Source organism: Dermacentor silvarum, chromosome 1, assembly GCF_013339745.2.
Source record: "Dermacentor silvarum isolate Dsil-2018 chromosome 1, BIME_Dsil_1.4, whole genome shotgun sequence".
Lineage (NCBI taxonomy): Eukaryota > Metazoa > Arthropoda > Arachnida > Ixodida > Ixodidae > Dermacentor > Dermacentor silvarum.
In genome coordinates this window covers 362,048,946-362,076,147 of record NC_051154.1, presented here as the reverse complement: position 1 = coordinate 362,076,147, position 27,202 = coordinate 362,048,946, and the positions used below count along the sequence as shown (strand labels likewise).

General features: G+C 48.4%; 1 protein-coding gene and 1 long non-coding RNA gene across 2 annotated transcripts; both read left to right on the top strand.

The window, feature by feature from the left end:
- Positions 1–12,553: 12,553 nt before the first annotated feature.
- LOC125942390 (THAP domain-containing protein 1-like) lies at positions 12,554–26,431 on the top strand. The gene is made up of 5 exons (XM_049660553.1): positions 12,554–12,956; positions 13,315–13,425; positions 13,568–13,612; positions 14,089–14,142; positions 26,296–26,431. The coding sequence occupies exons 1-5, from the start codon at positions 12,755–12,757 to the stop codon at positions 26,373–26,375; spliced, it is 492 nt and encodes a 163-aa protein (XP_049516510.1). The 5' UTR covers positions 12,554–12,754; the 3' UTR covers positions 26,376–26,431.
- LOC125942393 (uncharacterized) lies at positions 15,121–15,847 on the top strand. Its single transcript, XR_007465066.1, has 3 exons — positions 15,121–15,161; positions 15,240–15,275; positions 15,777–15,847. It is a non-coding gene; the product is annotated as an uncharacterized LOC125942393 (long non-coding RNA).
- Positions 26,432–27,202: the final 771 nt, after the last annotated feature.

The following is a 27,202-nucleotide window of genomic DNA, read 5'->3' as shown; positions in this document are numbered from 1 at the left end:
GCATTCTCGGAAGTATACACGCGCTGGTCGGGCATCAGGGTCACAGTGGTACGCCGCCATTCTCGAGTGCCATAGACAGTGGAGGCCCATAAGCATGGTTAGATCATACGGGAATTCTTCGTCGTCATCTATTGGCAAAAACCTGATTCCTTGGGGATCTATCGGTAGCTCCTTTTTTTAAAGTCCTTTGCAATACGTCCCAGAAATATACCCCCTCCCAACAGTGGATGAAGACATGGTCTATGTTTTCCGGTTTTTTACAAATGAGGCAGTTGTTTCCCCGTAGCAAGTAGAGCTTACGTTGTTCTAGAAATGTTTTAACGTGTAAAGTACCGGTATGTAATTTAAAGAACTATTTGGTGCCTGGTTGCACTGGCATCTTTCGAACCCTTTTTAAAACGCCTGGGCCTCCACTGTACACGGATCGGTACATGGGTACAAGCAAAATACTATCACACAAATCACTATAGAAATTTTTGCGTTTTACAGTCCACAAATATGCATTCGAAAAACAAACACGCAAGGAGGAAACACTATCAACAATTTCCCGGAAGAATCCACGTACTGAACCTGTGATGGTTTCGGTACCGACAACAAGCTCGGGAAGTGATCTTTATAGTCTCATTTGCATCACGGTGCGCAAAAATTGGTCATTTGTATCGCGAAAGAAAAAGAACCTGTTAACAAGTTGACGCAAGAAGAGGTGCGCCAACCCAAGACCGCCATACTTAACACAACGGAAAAGATTATCTCGGCTCCATCGCTCCCAGCTTGATGCCCACACGAAAACAGCGAAGACGCGGTGCAGTTTCTGCACATTAATCCGAGAGCACTGTTGTACCTGCATTACCTGCCAGATTTTTGTCACGAGGAACATATTGCACGCAGTAGCTCTCCCAAATATTGACAAGTGGCAGGCTTTCCATCTGTCCGCTTTTTCTTTTATCTCTTTTGTCCGCTCCTTCCAGTACTCGCTTGTGTCATTGTAGGCATCAAAGGGTGCGCAAAGGTACTTAACTGGTGTCGTAACCCAGCTTACGTTCGAAAAGTGGTCTGGGGGTAGACGCCCACCTTCCATGCCAAAAACCCGAAAATTTCTGCCAGTTCACGAAGCCATTAGTGACTTCACCAAACCTTCTGGCGATAGCAACAGTATTCAACACACTCTGCGTATCTTTCCAGCATACTGCAACATCGTCAGCATAAGCCAATAACTTGACTTCTGCCTGCTTGCTGTTGAAATCCGTTAATGTAATCATTTTGGATTATAGCCTGACATAGAGTTTCTATGTAACCACAAAACAAGAGTGGGCTGAGTGGACAACCCTGGCGAACGGAGCGCTTCACAATAATGGGGGCTCTCAACGTCCGATTAATTATAAGTCCCGTATAGCAGCTCCGGTACGCCATGGTCACCCCTTCAGTGATTATGCGGCCAAAATTAGCATGTTTCAGGATTGTAAGTAAGAGCTCATGCGAAACTCAATCGAACGCTTTCTCCAAGTCCAGCTGGAGGATCGCTACTGCATCCTACATGGCGTCACAACACTCAAGCAGACAATACATCTTATGAATGTTAGTCAAAATGGTTCTACCGCGGATTCCGCACGTCTGGTGCGGGCCGACTACTTCCTTAATAACTGACTACACCCGACGTGCCAGTACCTTCATCAATATTTTGCAGTCGCAGTGGGTCAGCGCTATGAGTCTGTAGGATGAAAGTTGCTTGAGCTTTTCGGTCTCTTCCTGTTTTCGGTATTAGTACTGTATGGGACTGGCCAGAGGATGGTGGAAGCATTTTCAGTTCGTATGCTTCATTGAAAACTGCGGTTAGTCTAGGGGCTAGGTGGTCTTTGAATGTTTTGTACCAAGCGGCACAAAGACCGTCTGGACCTGGTCACTTACCAGGGTTCAGGTCTTCGATAGCCTTCATCACTTCAAGTTCTGTTATTGGCCGTTCTAACGTCTCTTTAACTTCACTGGACAGTTGCGGCATTCGCTCCAAAAATAAGTGTTTGAAACATTGCATATTGACGGGCCTCAATGCGAAAAGCTTTTGAAAATGGTCAAAAAAAGCTCTCCCTATATTATTGTTATCGGTTACTACCACCGGGTCGTGTTCGATAGCCTCAATCTGCTTGCGTCTTAAGTGCTTTTTTAACACGAAAGTGTTTTATGCGGGGGTCCACCAAGACTTCACTGACGTATTTCCGTCACGGAAATACGTCACACGAACATACACGAACATAATACAAAGAAAGAAACCAGAAGAAAAAGTTCCACAAACATGCAAAATTTGGAAATCGAACCCACGACCTCTCGGTCCGCGACGATAGATCGCCGAGCGTTTAACCCATTGCGCCACAAACGCATTTGCAGAGAGCTACACAGACGCGCCTTATATATCTAACACTCCTCCGTGTACCCGCGCTCTTGCTCGGGGCGGTGCCGCCGCCTACGAGCAGAAAAGAGAAGTACTGCATTATGACACTAACGCGCACCGACAGTGAACGCTTCGGTGGTCTCAGCACTACGACGCCTCGATGCCAGCATTCGAAGGGACGCTGGCATCAAGAAGCACTACCAACGCGTTCTCGCAGAAGCACTACTAGGTGGCGTTCACCGTACTCAGCACAGCGGAGCGTGGCCTCCGCAATTAGCTCTGAAAATGTTTCTGAAGTTGATCGCGGAGGCTGCAATTACGACGTGCTGTACGCGCTGATTTGACTCGGTGACGATTCAGTTACGTGCTTTGTCTTGCGCGTTGTATTAGTGTGTCAGTTACGTGCTTTGTCTTTCGCGTTGTGCTAGCGTGTGCAGCGTAGTGCAGCTTCCATATGCACGACGGTTGCTCATGGTCATCGACGTTGGTAGTCGTGATGGAGGAGACGTGCCACCAGGCGTCAGCGTGGGTGCATCAACGCCTAAGGGCGCTTTAGCCACAAAACACCAATAGACATTATATATCAATGTGCAATAAACATTGCACTACTTCTGTGAAGACACGTTTCACTTTCGTGTTCTATACCGATTCCTATATAAGAGGGATCAACCACATTTTTCTAGTCCCAGCGCTCTTTTCATAGGCATTTCCCTGCACGCTAGTCTTTCTGCTCTCGCGCGCACGAGCGCACCCCGATAGCACTCTTCGTCGAACGCCTCGCGTTTTTTAAAGCGAAGCTTTGTACCTCTACCATCCAAGGGTTCTGTCGTGTCTGTCGTTGTGAACCGCTAGCAATTGCAGGTATAGCAGTATAGCTTACTTGAATTCAGGCATTCAGCGTACAACTAAGCACTCGTTTTCGCAAGAAAAACCACAAAAACAAGCTTCAAAGTGATGAGCCAACATGATGGATGATAAGGGCTGCGAGCAAACAACGGAAACAGGCTCGGCGCGGTCCGTAAGATTAGATTGCAGCTGTTGCAAAGCTTATGCAGCTGCTTAAAAGAGGGTTGACGGCATTCGAAACCTTTCCAGCCTAGTAACTGCTTCGGTTCATTTTCTAGACTACCCCACTATGGGGTAGTCTAGTAGTGTATATCACACCGATCATAAAGCAGTAGTGAACATTGTTGTGAAGTAAATAATAATAAAGGCCGTGGTTAAAGTTACGTTGTAGTGTGTGAAATATCAAGTGCGCCGCAGTCACCGTGAGGGTGGCGTAAAAATGCTTCGCTTTCCAACCACCTTCACAGGGTGGATTGGCGGGCAATTTTTTCTTAACAGAGCGCACATATTCTTTATAAGCACCCGGTTGCATGCATTCGAGCGTCGCTAATTTTTTCAAAAGTGTTTTTAAAGCCTGTTCTCTTGCCTTTTCTTCATATCGCAGTACACTACTCCTTTCGATAGCCTTCATTTTAATACTTTGATTCAGCAACTCCCATTCCTCGCCAAACTTGATAGAATTGTCTGTTCCAAAACTGTTCAGAACAGTCACTACCAATTCGTTAAACGTGTCATCACGTAGAAGCTGAGCGTTCATTTTCCACAATTCCCGGACAAATTTCTTTCGATCTTTCTTATGGCCCACCCTGCATTTTACCAGGCAGTGGTCAGAAAACGATATTGCAGTCACTGCGTAACTCTGGCATTTATCTACTAAATCGTATGATAGATACACACGGTCCAATCGTGCGTGACTTGCACCCTGAAAGTGAGTGTACCTCATGTCTCTGTCACCACTAAAACACTCAGCGATGTCTTCTAGTTCAAATTCGCTTATAATCTGCGCCAGGATGTCACTGCTTTTGTCATAAACAACGCGTCGCGTAGACCTATCCTGGGAATTCAATGCGCAATTGAAACCACCCACACAGGCTATTATTTTGTTTGCACTGAGGTGTTGCCTTAGGTTACAAAAGAAATTTGCCCTCTCCTCTACGGTATTAGGGTATTAGGCGCATAAACGCACAATACGCGCCAGTGGGCATCGCAATAGCTGAAGTCACAAACGACAAGTCTACCAGAAGTGCATGAAAAGTAACCTTCTATGACAAGCCCTGGTAGCTTCTTCACAAACAATACACACCCAGCCGATGTCCCTAAAGCGTGGCTCACTGCGGCATAGTACTTATACGTGAACCTTTGCACCATGCTCCCGGTCTCCTCCTCGCCGTCTACCATGGTTTCTTGCACGGCGAAAACGTCGAGGTCTTGGTCCACTTGTAGTCGGTACACCTGGCTCTGTTTCCTTTTGGCGGCCAGACCTCGAACGTTTAGCGTGCCGAGGCTAAGCGACGGGTTGGAAGCCATTACGGATACAAAAAGGAGGGGAGAAGGCCCGGAGCATGGTGCTCACCTTAACGTCTAGCTAGGGTGCCTCGATGCCAGCGCCGCCGTTTAGGGTGGTGCCATCCTTTGACCGCCCCCGCACCGCCGCTTTCTCGCTGCGACGCCATCTTGAATTACAGCGGGCGGTTGCGATTGCTTGGTGCCGGTGCTTAGTTCGAGACACAGTGCGCGCGGATGCTTCGCTGACGCTTCTACTTGCTGGACAGTGTTCAGCCGCATGAATGGCAAGCTTGTCAAGTGCATCGAGTCGACATGACGGGCTGTTGTGTTCCCAAGGGCACCGGATCAACGCGTAAAGGGCTTCGTTGTTTACGCTTCCCCCGGGACGCAAAGCAAAGGAAGAGATAGGAAGCCCAAGTAAAGCGGTATCACTGGAAGGCAACGGATAGCTCCTACATTTGCGAGGTAATTGTCAAGAAAGTTTAGACTATCGCACCGTGTTTTTCATTTAAATAAGAAAGTATTCTCTGATCCTCGCTCACGTACCTACGTTCGCTCACGAACTAAGCATTGCACCGATGCTGTCTGAGTAGCCTATGGTTCGCGAGCGCGCGTCGCATGGTGTGGTAGGAGGACGACAACTTAATATTTGTGATCGGTGTGCGGAACCGATATTTGAAATGCGCGGGCTTTTCTGTGCTTGTGCTCGGCGTGCGGGGCCGAAAAGCGCGGGAGTGAGCGTCGCTGGTGCGCGTGGTCGGTGCGCGTGCCGGGAGAGACCATCTGGAACGACGGGGCAGCCAGGCGGACAGAACGGGCAGTGCAGCGAGATGGAGCGGACCGAACGCCGGCCCACGTCCCGGCATCCCGGTACTGCACTGCGAACCGGGCGCTGCCCCGGCTTCTACCATCGTCGCGGGTCCTGTTGAGCTGGGCCTCGTCCCCGCTCGCAAGACCGCTGCCGTGCTGCCGGGCTCGGGCCACGACCCAGAGCCCTGGTCCTGTTCCACAAACCGGGCGCTGCCCCGGCTTCTACCATCGACGCGGGTCCTGCGGAGCTGGGCCTCGTCCCCGCTCGCACGACCGCTGCCGTGTTTCCAGGCTCGGGCTACGACCCAGACCCTGGTCCTGTTCTCCGAACCGGGCGTCATCCCGGCCTTCACCCCACGGCTGTGCTGGACTTCGTCCTGGCTGGTAACCCAGCGCTGTGCTGCCGAGCTCGGGCTATGACCCAGAGCTAACGCTCCGGAACCAGGCTACGTCCTGGAGCCATCCTGAGCTTCAACCGCCGCCCGTATACCCACCGCCGTCAGAGCCAAGTCCGCCGAGCCGTCGCCCCGAGGCCGGACTCCTGTTTAGAGTTGTGAGTGCTCGAGCGTGACACTTATCCAGCTTATCTGTATAGTTCGTGTTCCCGTATTCGTCCCATGTGCCGTTCGTGTCATAAATACGTCTCTTTGTGTCTCTGGTTGCTTTCTTGTGCGTCTGGCTGACCTGCGCCCACAACATAATCATCACAATAGGCTTTTGCCGTTTTTATCGGCACAGTCTATGAGAGGAGTACCCTTATTTTAAGGACTGACGAAAATTCTTCGCCGCGAAATAGTCTTACATTAGCTACAAATCGTCATGTAAACCACCTATTTTACTTTTTCACGGGAAGCACACATCGTGTGTATCTTGTTTCTTTTTTTTTTCCTTAGTTTATTTTTTCGCTACTGGTTATTTGGGACTAAAGAATGCAGTGCTTCTTCTGGGGAGAGCGGCTGTTGTGTACGTGGCTAGCGAAGCATTGTGACTTTCTCTGATTTCAAAGCAGATATCTTGCGGATCTCAGGTTGTTACGTTATATAGCTGATTTTTTAGACGAATATATTTGTAGCGTGGTGCTCGTAAGCCGATGGTCATTCGTGCTCATTCCTGATCGTAGTGGGTACTGTGACGGTCTTTAAATGCCTGTGGACGGTATGCCCAGGTGTAGTAGAGTTAAGGGGCATCATGGGACCAAAATGTTTCAGCGCTTTCTGGCATGGTGTCTGTTGTAGCCTGTGCATTTCTTCGAAACATGTGAAGCGAGGTAATACAGCATTACTTCTGCGAAAATTTATTTTTAAGCACTGTAATGGGTTCTCTGTATTTACAAGGCAATTTTCCATATCAATAATCACTTTTGTTGTTTTACTTGTACTTAAAAACACTTTGAAGAGGACCAGTACGAGGGAAATCGACAGGATTGGCGCCGTTTGTTAAAGTGAACAGCCCTACATCTCATGGACTATATTTTCGAAGTGAAAAACATTGCTAATCTGTATTTGACTGTCTTAGTTTCATTTACGGTTTTCTTACGCGATATGTATGGAGTGTTGTTTATTTTTTCAAAGTAGTTATCAGTGTTCTAATGGTTATTTATAAAATGTTCTGTACTCGTCATCGATGTGTTTGGCTGATGCGACGTATTCGATGGTAGTTGATGTATTCTGGCTGGATATCTTGATTAATATTACCTGCGGTTGCGTTTTCTTGTTTTCGATTTATATTGTGTGTAATAAGGATGATGTACTCACTTGAACCTCCCCCCCCCCCTATGTAATGAATAAATTTTAAAAAAACTCTCCCTATCCCAAATTGTGTGTGTCGAGTCTACCTTGCGAATTTTTTTGATCTAGTCTTTCAACATAACCTTCAGGCGCCACACAGTACATATTTTTTCATGTAAATATCTCTTTCATGATTGACTGTACTAGACATTACTAAGTAAATGTATTTTGTGCAAGGTTTCGTTTCTTGTGAGTAGTACGCAAGATTGACACAGACAAGTTACGTTACATTTTTCTCTACAGCACTAACTAAACCTTATTTTCACATCGCAGTTATTTTTACACCAGCTTAATCCTGTCAGCACACAGTTTTGTGGGCAAAAGAAAGCAAAATTACACGTAGATATCGTCAAATAATTGCAACGAACGCGAAGAGCACGCGCAACGCAAGGGAAACTAACCGTCGTGCGCGAGTGGCTGGCTACGGTAAAGGAGGCCTGACGTGTAAACCAAAATACAACAGCGAAAAAGAAAAACTTCCACACACAGGGGTCGCAAACCTTATATACCAAGCATCGAAGCGCAAAAAATAGAGCGTATCTCAAACACACACACGGCACATTAAATGTGATTGAATTAGGCAACTTGGGGCATGTTCCCGGCGCCATACATTTACGTCTTCGACCTTCGACGAGTGAACGGCTATTGGTTATAAAGATGTGCAGATGCGATACCGATAAAAAAATCCTCATCAAGGCAAACCACTTGGAAGTGCGCCGCGAGTAACACTATTTATGAACGCAAGCGTAGCTGAGTCTGAGCTCGTGTGATTCAATATGGCGGCGCCAGCGGGGTTGTCTCCACCCTAAACGGCGGTGCTGGCATCGAGGCACTCTACGTCTAGCAGTCCGCTAGACGCCTCCGTGGCCATCCGGGGGCCGTCGGTCGAGTTCGTCTGGGGTCGGCTTCGCGGCGGGCCTACGGTCGGCCTCCAGGTTCGTCTTAGGCTTGATGGTCGAGCGCCTTCCGGACAACGTCTTAGCGGGCGGAGCCTCAGAGTCACCGCCGGCCTCTCCGTCGACTTTCTCGTCCTCCTGCAGGGACCTCTTGACCGATGCCGAGACGCCTTCCACGTGGCGTTGGTGGGGGTTGTGCTGTCTTCCGCTGCCTGCATAGCGTCAGTAGCCTGCTGGGGGCTCTCGTTTTCTGCCGGGGTCTCCTTCACGCTCCCGAGAGTTGCTGCTGGCTCCTCGGGGGAGGGACATCATCCCGTCCTCCTTTCGTCGGGGTGGTCGTCCCGCTCGCTTCTGCCGCCGCGTTGCCGCTTCCGGCTCCCTTGGCCGCGTCCTCCGCCTCGATGACGTCCATCATGTGTTCTGATGTCAACGGTTCGCTCTCCGCCAAACCAGCGGCTGCTGCGTAAGAGCGTGCACAGTCTGCGTCGACGCGGCCGAAAAGCCTGCATCTGGAGCAACGAGGAACCTTACATTCTCGTCTAACGTGGCCAGAACCCTTACAGCGCAGACATTGCATAGGGCGACCCGGGGCGACCACAAGTGCGAGTTCCCGGCGACGCGGATCTGGTGGGGCAAGTCGTCGACCTTCATCCCAGTCTTCAGCTGCAGTAGCACTGCTCGAGTCGTCGAGCCCTTGTCGGAGACACCAACCACTTACCAGCGCTCACGGGTCCCCTCGGTCACTTTGCCGAAGGAAGCCAGTGCCGTCTTCACGTTCTGGTCTTTAACTCTATGCAGAAGCCAGTGGAGGCGCAGCTTCACCTGTTATTCCTTCGGGTCGATGACCAGGCAGCGACGCCCCTTCACCTGCATCTCTTTTAGCGCAGCCAACTTTTTGGAAGCTTCGCCTGTGTTCATCGTCACCGCCCACACATGGTTGATTTGGTACGCTCCAAGGGCGACGACACTCCAGAGCATACCAACAGCTTGAAGCGCGTCCCGAAAAATCTTCCACATGGAACGGGCGAACACCAGCGTCGCCGTGCAAAAACACCGTATTTGATACGATGGGTTCTGTTGGTAGTCGTGGCAAAATAATCTGGTAGCCCTTATCTACCTCGGCCAAAGCCCGTTGCCGCGGCTGACAGCCGCATTTGCCGCTCCGCTGGAGCCCATGCTCCCGCGATCCGTTTAGCTCGGAAGCCGATTGTTCTCTCAATTGTTCCGCTTCGCCTTTCTTAGCTTGCGGTGGCTGGTCCAAAATCGCGGCGGCGTGCAGCGGGAAGATAACAATGTCGCTAAAACGGACCTTCAACAAGGAAGAGTTGGCAGACCGATGTGGTATGCCTGCCGAAAGGGCTCGATAACGTGTTACTGCCACGCATAAAGGTTTATCATTCGCAAATAAATGGATGCTCACCGGCAGGTTTGAAGCTAAACATTTCGACAGAATTACCTGTCTGGTTGCGAAAATTGATTAAGACTTAGAGATTGACTCCAACCAAATAAGGAAATTTACTAGCCCGACGTTGCGGAACCAATTTGGCTCCTTCTTCAGGGGGTATTCTTCGGAGGTGGCGGTGTGCCGCTTTTAAAAAGTCCGTCGTAACAAAGGAGAGAAAGGGGGAGAGAGCGTAAGGTGCGGAGACACTTGGCAGGGCACCTGCTCTAGACAGACAAAATAGGTGGTGGAGGTGGGGTGGGGGGGGGGGGGGGGGGCTTTGGCGTCGCTGGTCGGCTGGGTTGACCGATGCTGGGCGCCCTTTAGTCGCGGGAATGCGTTGACGAGGGACAGGGGGGTGGGGGAGACGAGTTGTTTTGGTGTTGCTGACCTCGAGCGGGGGGGGGGGGGGGTCCTTTCTTCCCTTCGTCGCGTCTGCAAGGCCATGAACATACAAAGAAGGAAGAATGCCCTTCACGCGGTTTATATTACCCGCCGTGTTCTGAATGTACCAAGACTCGAGTAGTAGCCTTTTTCGCCAGTTTGTCTCTGTGTGAAGGATTTGGGTTTCTTGGAAAGAAATCTTGTGGTCGGCGTCTTCGGAATGTTCGCCGACGGCGCTGCGTATTCGGTTGAATGTTCTGACGTCGTTTTCATGTTGTCTGATTCTTTCTTTTAGATTTTTGGTTTCCCCGATGTACGACGCCGGACAGTCGGCACAGCTGATTTTATAGACGACGCCTTGAGCTTTTTCTTCTGGTGGGCGGTCTTTTGGTTTAGGAATGAGGATATTCAAAGTGTTCATCGGTTTATGCGCGACTTTGAGGCCTTCTTTTTTCAATATTCGGCTGAGAGCTTCGCTGGTATTTTTGACGTATGGGATGGACACTCGTTTCTGTGGTCGAGGGGGAGTCAACGGTTGGAAGTCTCGTAGTTTGTTTTTTTTTTTCTTTTTTGTTGTCGGGTTGTTTTTCGAATGAATTCCGTTGTATAGCCGTTCCTTTTGAGTTCGTTGAGAACCGTTCTCCTTTCTTTCTTTTGATCTGAAGAAGGAGCCGAATTGGTTCCGAAACGTCGGGCTAGTAAATTTCCTTATTTGGTTGGAGTCAATCTCTAAGTCGTAATCAATTTTCCCAACCAGACAGGTAATTCTGTCGAAATGTTTAGCTTCAAGTCTATACCTGCAGACTTCGCACAAGAGGCAGTGCAACTTGGAAAGAACTATATCAAAGCCCTGAAAGGCATCTCCACCTTCAAGCCCCACTTAGACTTCAACCGGAAATGCGAAGACCAAAATATCGTTCCACGAAGTCTCCAGCTGCGCCAACCTATCAACACAGCGGAAGGCCGGGACATCATCAACAAGGCTCAGCAAAGACTGGTGACAGCGCGGATACACGAGTGCCACACAGTGATTAGGAAGAAAGAAGTCGACGCGTTCTTCGCCAGAAGACAGCTCGAACACAAGGTACCCCATCTTTTTTCATCAATTGATTCGTTTGCGAAGACCATTGCGTCCTCAGAGGAAAAGAAACACCGTGAAACGCAGAAGAAAAAAACTCTCTTCTTTAATCAAGCAAACCGAAAAACCAGGAGTGTTGGACAGGCACACAATAACGAATTTATCTTCGCGAAAACTCACAAAAAAAGAGACTTCAGTCCCGGCAAACGGTCATAAATTCAACGTCACCCCAGATAACCTCCCCCTGCCCAAGATTGTCGCCGCCCTCGAGAGCGGCATCCAGCAGCTGGACCCTAAAGTCCGGGAACCACTCAGAATAAAAGCAATAGGCATAATAAGATGCAATAACAACCGCTGAAGAGAAAGAAACTTGTCGTCTGACGAAACAAGAGCGCTGCGATTACTGAGGGAAGATGGGGACATTGTAATTCTACCAGCGGACAAGGGCAACTCAACCTCAACCATCATGTTAAACATGCAGGACTACGAGGAAAAGGCGTCCACCCTCCTTAACAGCCTAGACTACGAAAAATTAAAAAAGGACCCCACCACAAGGACCCAATCAGTACTGAATAAGACTGTGGTCGAAATTTTCCGAAACCACCCAAATTCTCGAAATCTTTATCTAAAATTAATGTGCAGGAACGGGTCCGCACCAGCCTTTTACGGCTTGCCAAAACTCCATAAACCCGGAATCACCTTACGGCCAATCGTAGACTTTTCATGCTCCCCACTTCGATCACTATCCTCATACTTGCACCAGATTATATCACCACTCACCGAAAGGACAGCATTCCACGTGCGCAACCCCGAAAACTTCATCAAGCTCATATCAAATGTACGCCTCGAAGATGATGAATGCCTGGTCTCTTTTGATGTGATCTCTTTGTTCACCAGAGTACCCATTCAGTTAGCCATATCGGTAACAAGGGATGCCCAGGAACGCGACGACACACTCGACGAGAGGACCCCCTTGAGTGTAGACGAGATCTGCCACCTTCTCGAGCTATGCCTATCAAATACCTACTTCACCTTCCGAGGCAGCTACTACAAGCAGGTGAAAGGAACTCCCATAGGGGACTCAATTTCCGTCACCATGGCTAACCTAACTATGGAAAATATAGAAGACAGAGCTCTGAGTACTTTTTCCCCGAAGCCAAAAGTTTTCCTCAGGTACATGGATGATTGCTTCTGTATCGTGAAGGAGTCGCAAGTCGAAAACCTGCAGAGCCATTTAAATTCCATAGACCCGAATCTACAGTTCACGTCGGAGCGCGAACAAAAAAAAACGGATCGTTACCATTGCTAGATGTACAAGTTACACGAACCAACGGCAATCTAAAATGGACCTTTTTCCTATTCAGCTATGCGCATGCGCGTACCCTCGTTCCCAGGTGCCGCCAAGCTGCAATGCCATTTTCGCAGGGCAGGCGTGCGAGGCGAGTGTATGATCCTCCATGTTGTGCTGCTACCATCTGACAAAGGCGCTGAGCTTGAGGAACATTTTCAGCGTGTACGGGGCACTTAACCAGTTCGTGGGGTAGATTCGAAGCCGTTTTGTCGACGAAATCATCTCCGTGAACGAGTGCTGAAGCGAGAGGCTCAGCGTTTGCGACGAGCCTCATGCCGGACAGTTGCTCTGCTGTAGGTTGCACAAACCGGCGTAGTGCTGAAAACGATGTTCGATTTTTTCGGTTCCCTACGGAGAAGTTCCACAAACAACTTCGAAACAGATGGATCGCTGCAGTACGCCGTGTCAACCATGATGGGAAACCGTGGAAGCCGTCGAAGAACGCACGAATCTGCAGCAACCACTTCTACAAAGGTACGTATGTTTGTCCTTGCTTCATCGACGTTGTTTTCGCACGCGAACTGTTGCGTAATGCTCTTCATTGTGACAGCACTGATGTGCGGCAAATCTTTTTTTTTTTGTTTTTCTCCAAGGCTATATCACATTTGTGCGATTTCGATAACGCTGGCATAAGCGACAAGTTTCTAGCTAACACTGAACGCTCCGAGGCCGTTGCTGAAACTTCAAATGGCTGTCGGTTTGTTCCGCAACACGCCGGCGGTAGCAGGTGTTTTTCGCTCTGACAAGTTGCTTGCCTGTATTCGCCAGGGTTTCAAGGAAGGTACTCCACTGTAGAGCAATGTGGACGAGGAGATTAATTTTTTTACCACAGGGGAGCCGTCGCGAGTGCCATCGGATCCGGACTATGTGCCGAGTATATTCACGTACCGGCCGGCGCGCAGCGGCGTTCTTCCTCGGCAGCAACGGGCCTCGAGAAGACAAGGTACGGGACCTTTTTCATTACGGTGATATAAATCGTAAGTGTAACTGCATGTATGATGCCGAGTTTGAGGTTATCAAAAAATAAATGTGAGGCCCTGATTTAAAGTGCATCGTCGCTGAGTATACTTTTTTTTCTCGTGCAGATGCTGCCAATCTTGCAGCAACGGCCCCCAATGTAGGTGCTGCTGGTGAGGAGTGTTTTGTCTTGAGATTTGTGTCTTATTCGCACCATGTTAAGATCAATGCTGTGTAGCATACAAAAAAATTTAAATCAAGCAGAAGCGCTTGGTTTCAATGAGGGGCTGTTAGGTTAAATGTCTGAACTTTGTTATTGCGCTACGGGGTTCAAGCAGGAAGTAGCATCATGTATATCTGGTCGTCTTTGCCAGGATGGAAGCGTAAATGTGTGTGAATCATCATTACTGATTGCAGTTGTACGTGCTTGAGATTTTCTAAGTAATGATTAAAATGTGCACAGCATTAGCTTCAGATGAGTAAGGAAGCCCACATTGTATATATAACCAATGAATGACTGTCTAGTTTATGTATCTTCCACCATACTGACACCTGGCAGTGCCTAGGTATCGATAAACGCAGCAGCAAGTTGCCATCAAAATTACTCTGTACAAATCTGCAAAGTTTATCTGCGTCTTGTCCTTTACAGGCGCTGCCAAAGCAGTACCCAACAGTGCCGAGTCAGTGCCATTGCATGCTGCAAGTAAGTTACAGTTACATTCTCCAAACCTACAACATAAATGCACATCTTGCCCTTGGCAGGTATTGCTTCAGCAGAGCCTGACAGTGTCGGATAAGCACTAATTGATGTTTCAGTAAATAAGTTACTATTCGACACAGTTGTTTCTGTAGTTATTATTAGAAGACAATCTAAAGCTATGAGAAGTTTTACTTGCCGGCACTTTAACAAAAGGATATGCAAGACTGTTAAACAGCAGCGGCTTCCAAGTACTTTGAGTAGTCATGTACCCTGGCTTTCTGTGCCTTTGTCGTAAGATCTGCTGTAGACTTTACAAAAGGCTTCTCACGTTTTGTTCATTACAAGCCACGTATGCATGCTTTTTTAACAAGAACAGCTCGATACTTTTATGCTACATTTGATTTGTGTAGTGTAGAGGTTCGGGGCTATGAGGATCCGTGCGCTATCCAGCCCTTGGTTTGGCTTCGTCGACTGCCTTTAAAAGAAAGAACAGCGAGCTTCAATAAATGACCTAGAATGTAGCTCTTTGCATGGTGCAACTAAGCGTGAAGTGAAAACGCAGGAGACTATCTCCAGTACATATCATGATCATACCACAATAACAGTCGTGGAAGCATTGAAAGCCCTATCATTACAGATGGGCCCACTCATAGTAAAAAAACAATAGGTTAAAGTATTGTAGTGGTACAGATTTCTTGCTACTATAAAGTATATTTTCAATCTAGATATAACAAAAAAAAGCGCCGGTGAAGGAATTTCTTATTCACTTCAACTTCATCATAAGAGATCCGCTGTACTATATTTCATTTGCTTTCCAACTGTTACATTTACCTTTATCACAAGCTACTTCTGAACGGGAAACCGTATGGCATGCCTAAACAAGGTGGTGCTCTAAAAGGTTTACATGTTGATCCTTACGATATCCATGTAACAATTTTTGGGGGGTGTGGGAACAGCAGTTTGCGAGGATGATCCAGTTCCTGGCGAACCAGAGGACAGCAGTCTAGAAGCTGGAGACTCCGGTGAGATGTCACAATGCATGTGTGAATGAGGACATGTAAAGCCATTTGTTTTTTTTTCTTTCTTGGACCCCTCAACAGGTGCACACCGTCCACGGTACTCAAAAGCAGAATATGGTAAGTGTGCTTAATTTGAATATGACATGTAGTTACAACTTAATCCTGCTTATATGCTTGCCTCTGTAAAGAGACACAGGCACTGCGACTCTGTTGAGAGCAGGGAAATGTTTAAAGCTGTGTTAATATAGCACTCTTGAAATTCTTGTTACAATGCATGAGATGTAACTTCCATGTTTACATTTGGAGAAATCCCATAAAGTATTCCATTTTCATACTGGAAGGCGACACACATAGTTGCAGTGTCTCATGCCATTTGCACATTAACCAGCCTGAATGCGTGGAAAGGTGTGCTTGCTGTGTGCAAGAAAACCCATAATTTGCGTTATGTAGTTGTTTGCCACTAGATGCTTCTTTCCCTTAATATACCTCGCCTGAACTACATTTGCCTTAACTGAGTGCTACATCATGCACATTCCGCCTTCTGCATAATGTAGGCATTTACTAAAGAAGCATTAAGAAGGCACACCTTCATTTTTCTGTTCACTTGTTTTCTTCCAGAGGCTGCAGAGGCCCTGATAGACATTCCAGTGGTGTCAGGCCAACGCGCTACAGAAGGACCTGGAGCAAACACGGACAGCCCTAGCAGAGTCGCAGAAGCTGGCTCACTACTGGAAGGAGCGCTATGAAAGCAGCCGAGAGAGGTTCCTTTCGGTTAATCTGATATGGCAACCAAGTGAGTGCCAGTACTACACTGGTCTGCCATCGTACGTTCTCTTCGAAGGACTATACAAGGCCTTTAGCTCTGCAATGCCACAAGTCACCAGAGGACCTTCTCGGGCACTAAGAGGAGCAGAAGAGTTCTTGATGGTCCTTGTGAGACTTCGCACGGGAATGCTTGTGAAAGAAGTTGCACGGAACTTTGGCATCACTGTCTCTAGCTTTAGCAAGATACTTTCTAAGTGGATTCTGTTTTTACAGAAAGCCTTGCGGAAGATTACTCGGTTCCCATCTCTGTCCGAGGTTCGACGTTATATTCCGAGACATTTCTCAGAATTTGATGACACGCGTATTGTTATTGACTGTACGGAAATCAGGCTTCAAACACCGTCTTCCATGGATGCACAAAAACAAACATTTTCCACATACAAGCATGGTAACACCCTCAAGGTCCTGGTCTGTTCAACACCTGATGGCTATGTGTCCTTTGTTTCGAAAACCTGGGGCGGGTCCGTATCAGACCGGGAAATGGTTATTAAAAGCAATCTCCTGAGCCTCCTTGAGCCTGGTGACGCCATTATGGTTGACAAGGGTTTCAAGGTAGCTGATCTTCTTCCCGAGGGTGTAAAATTACGCATACCCCCTTTTAACAATGCCTCACAGGGACAGATGAGTGCTGATAATGTGTTCAAAACAAGGAAAATAGCCAGAGCACGTGTGCACATTGAACGTGTCATAAGGCGCATAAACGAATTTCAGTTGCTTGGTTCTGGCTATCCAATTACCATGGCAGACATAGCAGATGCTATCTTTCACACATATGCCTATTTAAGCAACTTCAAGAATCCCCTCTTGTAAGAAGCATCTGTGGTAAATGGAATTTTAAGCTTCAAATGTGGCCTCTCACCAAGATCATTAGTACAAGCATGGCTAGATAGTTGGAATACTGTGATATGCATGGATTGGTCAAATCTGATAGTACACTCGTGAGCAAAAGTATACGGACCACGGAAGCATGTGCCAGACTGCGTCGACGTGCCTTCTGGTGCACCTACTGTTGATAGTCGCGCCAAATCGGTGGTTGGCATGCGCATCCCGTCATATCTGTCGGAGTGTTGTATTGCTTTCCTGGTGAGGTTATGCTGCTCGTCGACTAAACTTCAGTGGGGTGCCACTTATTCTGCTCCGTCATATCCTCGCCTCTGTTTCACTGCTGAGTGCATGCGGCAGAGCTGGATCGTCTGACCATAGCCCATTTCAATTCTGTTATCGCGCGGACTGCTGACTTTTCTCGTGCCTTTTGATGAATCGTGCACAATGCCTTGTTTCTTATTGTGGCAGTATATAATTGGAAACGCTTCCAATATTTTCTGCCACGTATGGAAGCATGGTTTTCAATCAGTGTCCTTTGTCGCGCAGGTGAAGTGTGACAGAGTAGCAACATTATAGTATCTTAATGCAACCATAGCACGTTAGCTAATTCTGAAGTTCCAAATCTGCCGGTTGTCTCCTTTGCCATTTACACAAATTAATCTACTTTCTAGGGTAAGATGTGAATTAAACTCTACAGCAGCATGTGGCATGCTGCACTGTTATTTTTGGCCATGGCAGTGTTTCCGAAGTGGTCTTGGGAGACTTGCACATGCATTACTTCCTCTCGGCTTCGTTAAAGTTTTCGAACCTAATAGTTGTACTGTGGCTCCATTCCCTTAGACTTTAAGTGGCAGATACAGGCACCATTGATACTCAGTCGCTCTCTATTTGGGCGACAAACACCGTCAATTGCAAAACCTTTATTAATTATGTGGCAGCGAATGTTGGAAGCGTTTCCTATTAATAGCGCCGCCGTAGGGAGTAAGGTATTCTGCTTGAGTCATCAAAAGGCGCCAGTGGAAGCTGTTAGCCACATGACATTCGAATGAATCCAATGTGCGATAGACGTGCTAGCCATTTCTGCCGCAGCCATGCACTGAAACAGCGGCGCAGATGTGACGAAGCAAAGAAAGCGAAGTCGACAAGCACCGCAATCCCTCAAGGAAATGCAATATGGCACGCCGGAAGATATGACGGGACGCGCATGCACACCCTGCTTAGGCGCGACTCTCGACAGTAGTAGTCCGACACCAGAAGGAGTGTCCATGCAGTTTGCCACGTGTTCCGTATACTTTTGCTCACGGGTGTACATTCCAACCTAATTCATCATCAGCCTATTTTTATGTCCACTGCAGGACAAAGTGCTCTCCCTGCGATCTCCAGTTACCCCTGTCTTGCGCTAGCTGATTCCAATTTCTTCCTGCAAATTTCCCAATTTCATCACCCCACCTAGTTTTTCTTGCCATCGTTGACTGAGCTTCCTTTCTCTTGGCACCACACTTGCATCCCTTTGACCTATCTCCCTCACCTCCTGCATCGGTAAGCTCATGGAGCGCTTAGTACTTCGCCATCTTCAGCGTTTCTTAGAGAATACATCTTACTTACCTCCTACTCTCATTGGCTATCGCGAAGATGCACTTTTACAAATCCAACATGACATTCTCTCTGGCCCTTTCAAAAGCCTTCGACAATGTGACACACAATCCAATGTTGCAGGAACTTGCTCGCACGGGCTGCGGCGCTCACATGTACATTACGTTCGCTCGTTCCTACGCGGTCGCTTCTACTCCCTACAATTCGCCGATGCCCCGACATCATCCGTATATTCGCACCCTTAGCGCGGTATACCGCAAGGCTCAGTTCTTTCTCCTCTGCTCTTCAACCTCGCCATGTGCATCGTTCACCCCGCCCTCGAACCGTTAACCTCCATCCGCTATACTATCTATGCAGATGACATAACCATCTGGTCTTATCTAGGTTTGCCGGGATACATACAAGACGGACGCCCTTGCTATCGCTTTGGCTGCCGCCAAAACAATCGGGCTTTCTTGCTCACCCGCTAAATCTGCTCTCCTCCTTGTCTACCATCCGCGATGGCAACCCCCTCCCCTAGCACTACTACTGGATCGTCATCCCGTTCCTTTAGTAAAATCCATAAAAATTCTCGGCCTCCACATCCATGCCGATGGTGGAGCCTCTTCCGCAATCCGGCACATTCTCCAGCAAGGGGAACAAATTCTACACCTAATGCGTCGCGTCACTAACCGTGTTAGTGGCCTACGCGAATCTGAACTTTTCGTCTTCGTGACGCACTCCTTCTATCTCGCTATCGCTACCAGCTCCCTTGCTCAACTCTTCGCCAACAGGACCTTAATCGCCTTGATGCACTCGTACGCAAAGCAACAAAAATCGGTTTGGGCCTCCCAATCAGTGCCTAGCTCAGCTCTTCGCTCACCGTCGCAATCGGGAACTGCGCCTGAGCACCACCACTTGGGGATGCCACATCCTGGCCTATGTCGGCTTCTGTCTCCAGGTCCCCCTCCACCACCTCTACAGCACTTTCGTCATCGTGCGCGGCACTTCTACGCATCGCGCCATTACCTCGCAACATGAATCCGTGTATGCACGCACAACGCCACGCGGCTAGAATCCGCTATTTTCAGCATTTCATCCGCACTCATCTAAACCGTCATTTCTACTACACGGACGCTAGCGTCTCCTCACTCGGCTCTGCCATAGTAGTTCTTTCGGGCAGCTATGCTATTCTCCTATAGAGAAGTCCTCTCGATTACAGATCCTGCACTTGCTGAACTACATGCGATAGTAGCTGCTTGTATCCCCCAAACACCCCACACCTGCCTATCATTTTGACAGATTCCACGGTCGCCTGACGCTCCTTATTACGCACGGAGCTTCCTACCCCTCTGGCACACAGTTTCCAAAGTAGTTTCAACTGTCAGTCATGCGAAGCTTTCCGTCCGCTTTCTCGACCAGCAATGTCGTGCCATTCAGGCAGCTGATTTCTAGGTTTCAGTTCACTCTGGGCACGACGATGCCGATCCAAGAAAGGCAAGGATACGCTTTTATTCATAAAGGAACTCTGGTTTTCGTTTCGGCGGCCTTTTTTGTTTCTGCCAGGTTTAGCTCTACGACATTTGCTGTTGCTTGGACACACCGTCACTGACTGCTCTGCCTGTGGGTCAGTCACACAGGTGAAACATATCGTTATCCGGTAATTTATCAAGCGTATAGAAGAATTACTTAGAAAATCGGCTCCTGAGGCGATGGCTACAGCGATGGATGCTGTTCTGTGATTGTAGCTAAAAACCGATATTGTCGGTATAACGGCGTAGCTAGCGCTGAAAATGATAACATTGTGCGCTGTCAACGGCATTTCTCGGTCGAAACTATAGGTTCATTTGAAATAGTACGTAGTTGGACGTTCTCGCTTTTTCTACAATGGTCGTATCGCCGTCATATTACGGCTGCGCATTATCTCTATATGTGCTGAAGGAGCTAAGGAGGGCTAGTTGGTTACGAGTATTATGTATGTATTTCGCAGTGTCTCGCTTAAATTCGTGCCGTAAAACCTCGTTTCATAATACATTTATATGTGCATGCGAGTACTGAAATAGTTCTGGTTGCCTGAGTCAATGTTAGAGAAAGAAATATCTTGGGGGAATCATTCCGTGCCGCCTGATAAGTGTCACTGTGCGTTCAATTTCTTTTTGTTCGCGGATGGTCTGTGCCTTGTTACGTTTTTGGAAGTGGCAGCCATTCCTCTGATGCTTGTGCACAGGGGACTCCGCAAGGGTTGCTGCAAGGCAGTAGTTACATGTGTTCACCTTTAACACTTGAATTTGAGTAGTCAACAGCTGAACAGCCGACGATGGTTTTGCTAGGCACCTGCAACCGGGTAATCTTTGAGTCGGACAAAGCGGGACTGCAAGCTCAAGTGGCTCAGTCAGCTAAGGCGTTTGCGCTGCTGAGCACGAGCTCGCGGGATCCGCATTTCGATGGAGGTGAAATGCGAAAACACCCATGTGCTTGCGTTGTAGTGCACGTTAAAGAACCCCAGGTGGTCAAAATTAATCCGGAGCCCTCTGGTTTTGGCACGTAAAAACCCAGAAAGAAGAACGGACTGCAAGCGCATCATTCCAATTCAACGGCGAAATGGTGGCGGCGGTTGCGCCGACTCGAACCAGGAGCAGCTAGCAGACTGCGCATCCCACAATTTCTTGCTATTTTACGGGTCACCTATAGCATTGGAGAAATTGTGTCTCTATGCATGGACCCCTTTCTTGATAGGCGACTTTCTACTTTTCATGTGGAGAACCAAGGTAGCTGTGGAATCCTTGTAGATATTTGCCAAGATATTCACGTATGCCTCCCCTACTCCTTGATTACGCAGTGCCTCTATGACTGCTGGTATCTCTACTGAATCAAATGCATTTTCATAATCTATGAAAGCTATAGAGAGAGGTTGATTGTACTCTGCAGATTTCTCGATTACCTGATGGATGACATGGATGTGATCCATCGTAGAATATTCCTTTCTGAAGCCAGCCTGTTCTCTTGGTTGACTGAAGTCAAGTGTTGCCCTGATTGTATTGGAAATTCTCTCTTACTGTTATATAAATGAAATGGCCAGCTATGTGTTATGAAAGTTCGCCTTTCATTTGTGCGTTGATTAGTTGTGTTTCTGCTAAATAAACGTTTTTCACTGGTTGACCCAGAAGTGTTCCTAAATAATGTCCATGGATGTTTCTCGTGCAAAGAGTTTGCTGCTCCCTCACATGCTCTTATCCAGTAGGTGCTTGCTAAGTGATCTGCATAAACCTGCACTTCAGTTGTCTGGCTTCAAATGCAGGCAAAAAATGCACCCTTTTATTTCTCAGATGGAGAGGGTCAAGGACGGAGTATCAGACTTGCGAAACTCTGCCAATGCATCGCTGAGGTGGCTCTGAAAAGAGCCGTTTATAAACAAAGAAAAATTCAACAGCGGGTGCCATCAATGTAGCAGTTGTCGCTGTACACTAATGCTCGCGCCAACTAGGAGCTCGTTGGATGTGCAGGTTCTGGCTATTCACTCAGTCTCGAAGTTGTCCAAATCCACCATCGCTGCAATGGCGTACAATCTTCAGTATTTAGAGGAACAGCAATGACACCTCAAGCAGCTGCTGTCTTCATGTCAGGCGGCGAATTGTCATTCTCAGGTCACCAGTGAGCTCACTGAAATGAAAGCCCTGTTTAAAGAGCCGATATGGGACATGACCTGCTCCTACCAAGTGTAGCTTCCCGGTGCGCTTTATTCTTTCTGTCAGGACCTCTGGGATGAGAGCCCTCTCATAAAAATAAAGCAGTCCCGGGAGCATAAAGGTTTTCCAAAACTCTTCATCGAAGTCGATCCTGTGAACATGCAGGTCATGTCCTGGGGTGGTGTGCTCTGTATAAATGACGAAGTCGCACCACTTGTGTCCTGTGACTGCCAGCAGGCCCTGTACCTGGTAGTAATAGGCGTGGGACACCTTCAGCTGCGGCTCCCCATCCACAAGCTTGCAACAGAATGTTCTGTCTAAACAGGCCTCCTCTGCCGTCATGCCTCTTTTAGAAAATGGACACTTCACCTCCAGCAGCCCTTCTCCACTTGCACTACACACAATACCATCAGGCGACGCTGCTAGGAAAGGGTAGTGCTGGTGAATATGGAGACCGGTTGCCTTAACAGTGACGGCAATGTCCAGTCGCTCCTGTTGCTCCACATACTTGCGGATGGCGAGTGGTTCCATCTGCTTTACGTACAAACGGGGTCATGCTTGCCGTGTGGTCGCCGGTGCCTATACTGCAGGATATCGCTTAGTAAGCCTTCTGGTTTCTGGCAGTGAATGGCCGTCTTGAAAATTGATGCAGTCAGCCGTCCTTTCCTCTCGTGAAACCAGCTGTTGTTTTCTGCCTGCCCCATTGTCTGCTTGCGAATAATTTCTCTCTCGTCTGGCGTTAGGACTGGTATTGTGCTCAAGTATGCACTAAAAACACTTCTGCTTTCAGACGACTTGACGTCTGCGGAGTCTTCCACAGCCGGGGTAAATGTGCAGGCATCTTGCTCATGCTCATAGTAGCTGTCCTCAGCCAAGTCGGGCAGTGCATATCGAAGCCACACAATTTGTGGCTCATCCTGTAGATGCGCCACTAGAGCATCAACATCGATCATTTTTGGCGATGCTCCAGACTTCCGTTGTTGCCTTTCTGCTTTCCGTTTCCCAGTCTTGACCTTCCAGAAGGGGATCTGACGCAACGGTACTGGAGGTGGTCGGCTGTGTCCTGCACAGAAAAGATTTCGAAAATCTTGTTTAGAAAGGAACATATAACAAATAGAGCTGTATATTAAAAATCACTGTGCAGATGTGTACAGAAAGTAGCTACTGCCCTCAACAAGGAGAGTAACATAAGGTTCTCGCTTGCAAACAAATGGAACTGCTGTGAACGTGTCTGGTCTGCCACAGGCAAAATGTACTCATGTCCACACCTTGCACAGAAGCAGACTGTGTTCCCTGAATATGACCTGTTTACCATACTTACTTTCAACTAAACAGGCATAGCACAATATTGGTCGATACAAAACTAACAAACTGTTCAAACAGCAAGTGTTGAACCAAACCTCTTTCGCGCTCAGTTTGGGTTACAGAAGATAAAAGAGATTTAATGTTGGGGCCCCGTTTCGTTTCCAAAAAATGGTGGCTTAGTTTCTATCCCACATGGTTACCCTAGTGACTGTGCACAAAATATTGTCACGTAGCAGTGACAGTGAAGAAAACAGTCGTAACACTGTGTATGACGAAACTGGTTGTTTATTGGGCGAACCTGTGCCCACAAAAGCAAGCTACACTCAAAGCACAACGATAGCGGCGAACACAGTCGACGATCGTCGGAAATCTGATCAGCGGCGAAACGCGTCGGCTTTTATACCTGAGTCATCGAAGGTTCCAGAATAATCCCTGGTACGCACGCGTCTTCCAGAAAGCTCTAGACAATTCCCGTCGCTCATACAATCAGATAACATAAGCGTCGGTGAAAACAGGCAACGGAAAGAAGCATCGTTAACGTTCTAGAAACTTCCGATACAGGCGCGTCCTACGCCGAGCGATAACGTTTAACATTTCTTAGCCGGTGGAAAGCGGCCATCGGCGAAAGATAAACATGTATACGTGTCAATACCCTCCCCTTAAAAAGCATCGTCCCGATGCTACAAACAAACGCGAAAGCGAAACGACGCGCAATAAAGAAAGAAAATAACAAAGTAACAAAGTACCTATAAGCTCGTCAGCGGGCGTAGAAAGGCTTAAGACGCACCACGTTGATGACTTCAGGACGTGCGCGGCGTCGCTGGGATTGCAAAATGCCGTCTGGCACGACCTCATAGTCCAGTGCGCCAATACGTCGGATGATCTTATAGGGGCCGAAATAGCCACGTAACAGTTTCTCGCTAAGTCCTCGTCGGCGTATCGGAGTCCAGACCCAAACCCGGTCGCCGGGCTGGTACTCGACGTAGCGTCGTCGAAGATTGTAGTGTCGGATGTCGGTCCTCTGCTGGTTCTTGATGCGCAAGCGGGCGAGCTGTCGGCCTTCTTCGGCACGCTGCAAATAGGTGGCAACGTCGAGATTTTCTTCGTCGGTGACGTCCGGTAGCATGGCGTCAAGCGTCGTTGCCGGGTTCCTTCCGTAGACCAGGTTGAACGGGGCCATGTGCGTCGTTTCTTGCATGGCCGTGTTGTATGCGAAGGTCACGTACGGAAGGATGGCATCCCACGTCTTGTGTTCGACGTCGACGTACATTGCCAACATGTCGGCGATGGTCTTATTCAGGCGCTCGGTGAGGCCATTCATCTGCGGGTGGTAGGCGGTGGTCCGGCGATGGCTTGTCTTGCTGTAGCGCAGGATGACTTGAGATAGTGCAGCCGTGAAGGCCGTACCTCTGTCAGTGATGAGGACTTCTGGGGCACCGTGACGCAGGAGGATGTTCTCAACGAAGAATCGGGCTACATCAAAGTTTCGACCCTACCTTTATGGCAGGCCCTTTAAAGTTGTGAGCGACCACCACACCTTGTGTTGGCTAGCTAACTTGAAGGATCCTTCAGGTCGCCTCGCACGATGGAGTCTGAGACTTCAAGCATTCGACATCACCGTCGTTTACAAGTCCGGGCGAAAGCACTCTGACGCCGACTGCTTGTCTCGCGCCCCCGTGGAACCGCCGCCACAGGACGACCAGGATGACGACACTTTCTTGGGACCCGTCAGTGCCCACGAATTCGCCGAACAACAGCGAGCCGACCCGGAACTAAGGAGCCTTGTAGACTACCTGGAAGGCAAGACCGTCATTGTGCCGAAGGTGTTCAGGCGAGGATTGGCGTCGTTTTTCTTGCAAAACGACATTCTCCTAAAGAAGAACTTCTCGCCTCTCCGAGCCAACTACCACCTCGTGGTACCCTCAGCATTGCGTCCAGAGGTTCTGCAAGCTCTCCATGACGACCCAACGGCTGGACACCTCGGTTTTTCCCGCACGCTCGCGAGGATAGAAGAAAAATACTACTGGCCTCGCCTCTCTGCCGACGTCGCCCATTACGTAAGGACATGCCGAGACTTGGAAGTTCTTGGAAGATCTTGGAAGTTTTGCTAAATGCAATAAAAATGCTCACCTTGATATGGTACGACCCAAGAGCAGGGCTGGTCTGTGCTGGACGGCTTCTTCAAGTCTGCCACTGTATACAGTACACCAGCAATGTGCTGGCATGTTTCACTTAACCTGCGGAAAAGTGAAGCAATAAAACTTGTCAGAACAGCGGGCATGTCTGCGTTTGCAACATAGAATGTTGGGCGCGCTGAACTGTTGCGGCGCATACGCTCAAGTTCCCCGAAAATACGCTAGCCATCACGCGATTCTTGCTTAGCGAGGTAAGCCCTATTTATAAACACGACACTAGCGCTGTAAACATTTGAATCGCACTTGCCACCCTATGACTTATTTGGCAGTCTCAGCGCTGCTTTAATCGACCGGTATACACACACATATATATATATCGCAGGGTTCTTGCCATGGGCTGACGAACGTGTTACAGCATGCATCCTGGACTAGTACGATTTCGGGTGGCCGAAGAAAAATGTCGCCAGCCCAACGGTATGCATCGCACGAAACGAAAGCGACGCACTCGCGATATTGCATTTGACAAAAATGTCTTTTGCCAGGCAGAAAGCGTGTTGCGTCCGGCAGGCATAAAGCGTGACAAAACGTGTTGCGTCCGCTATCCTACTGTCCCCACGTACCATGCCACACCCTACATGACGAGAGAACAACACTTACCCTGCAGTGCACTCGCAGTACGCGTGCTGAACGCTTGCAGTTTGCTTGTCCATCATAATGAGCTGCTTGTAATGCCCGCTCTTCATTGAGGGCAAACACGTGCTGCGTATGTAGACCACTGTGTATGTCGAGCCATTCCAAACGACGGACGAGCTTATCTTGCAGAGAGTTCCAGCCGCGGCGCGTTTGACCGTCACAGCGGTCTTCACTAGCAGGGTCAAAGTACTGGCGAAGATGTTCAAGAGTAAATGCTGGCGCATCTCTAAAATCTTCATTCCATGTATCCTTGTCATCATAGACGGAGAAGAACGACCTGCACGTCGCATTCGGCATGTTGCCTTCGCGAAGGCTACACGACTACTACACGATTGCTACACGCGCGCTAGAGCAGGGACGATGCGAAGCTATCCAAACAGACAAACGACACAAAAAAAATCAAACGCAAGAACGCCGCGGGAGCCTGCTTGGGGAAATGCAGCCACTGCGCGAGCTAATGGCGAAAAGGGGAGAAGGGGCGTGGGCGGGAGCATTCTGCCCGTCAAGTTTAGTTCATGTGGCGGCCGCTAGAGGGGTCGCTTACTGGAAAAAGGTCCATTCTCAGTGTACCGAAAACCAACCCACACAGGCCGCTACCTACACTTCGCATCCAACCATCCGGCAAACCACAAAGCATGGTCGTAAATTCTTTATTGAAAAGAGTGGAAACTCATTGCACATTGGAATCAGATCAAAAGAAAGAAAGGAGAACGGTTCTCAACGAACTCAAAAGGAACGGCTATACAACGGAATTCATTCGAAAAACAACCCGACAACAAAAAAGAAAAAACAAACTACGAGACTTCCAACCGTTGACTCCCCCTCGACCACAGAAACGAGTGTCCATCCCATACGTCAAAAATACCAGCGAAGCTCTCAGCCGAATGTTGAAAAAAGAAGGCCTCAAAGTCGCGCATAAACCGATGAACACTTTGAATATCCTCATTCCTAAACCAAAAGACCGTCCACCAAAAGAAAAAGCTCAAGGCGTCGTCTATAAAAT

Coding starts and splice junctions, on each gene's coding strand:
- LOC125942390 (XM_049660553.1), top strand. CDS start 12,755: ATGCCGGACAGTTGCTCTGCTGTAGGTTGCACAAACCGGCGTAGTGCT. Junction 13,613..14,088: donor CCCCAATGTAGGTGCTGCTG/GTGAGGAGTGTT, acceptor TGTCCTTTACAG/GCGCTGCCAAAGCAGTACCC. Junction 14,143..26,295: donor AGTGCCATTGCATGCTGCAA/GTAAGTTACAGT, acceptor GTGTATGTCGAG/CCATTCCAAACGACGGACGA.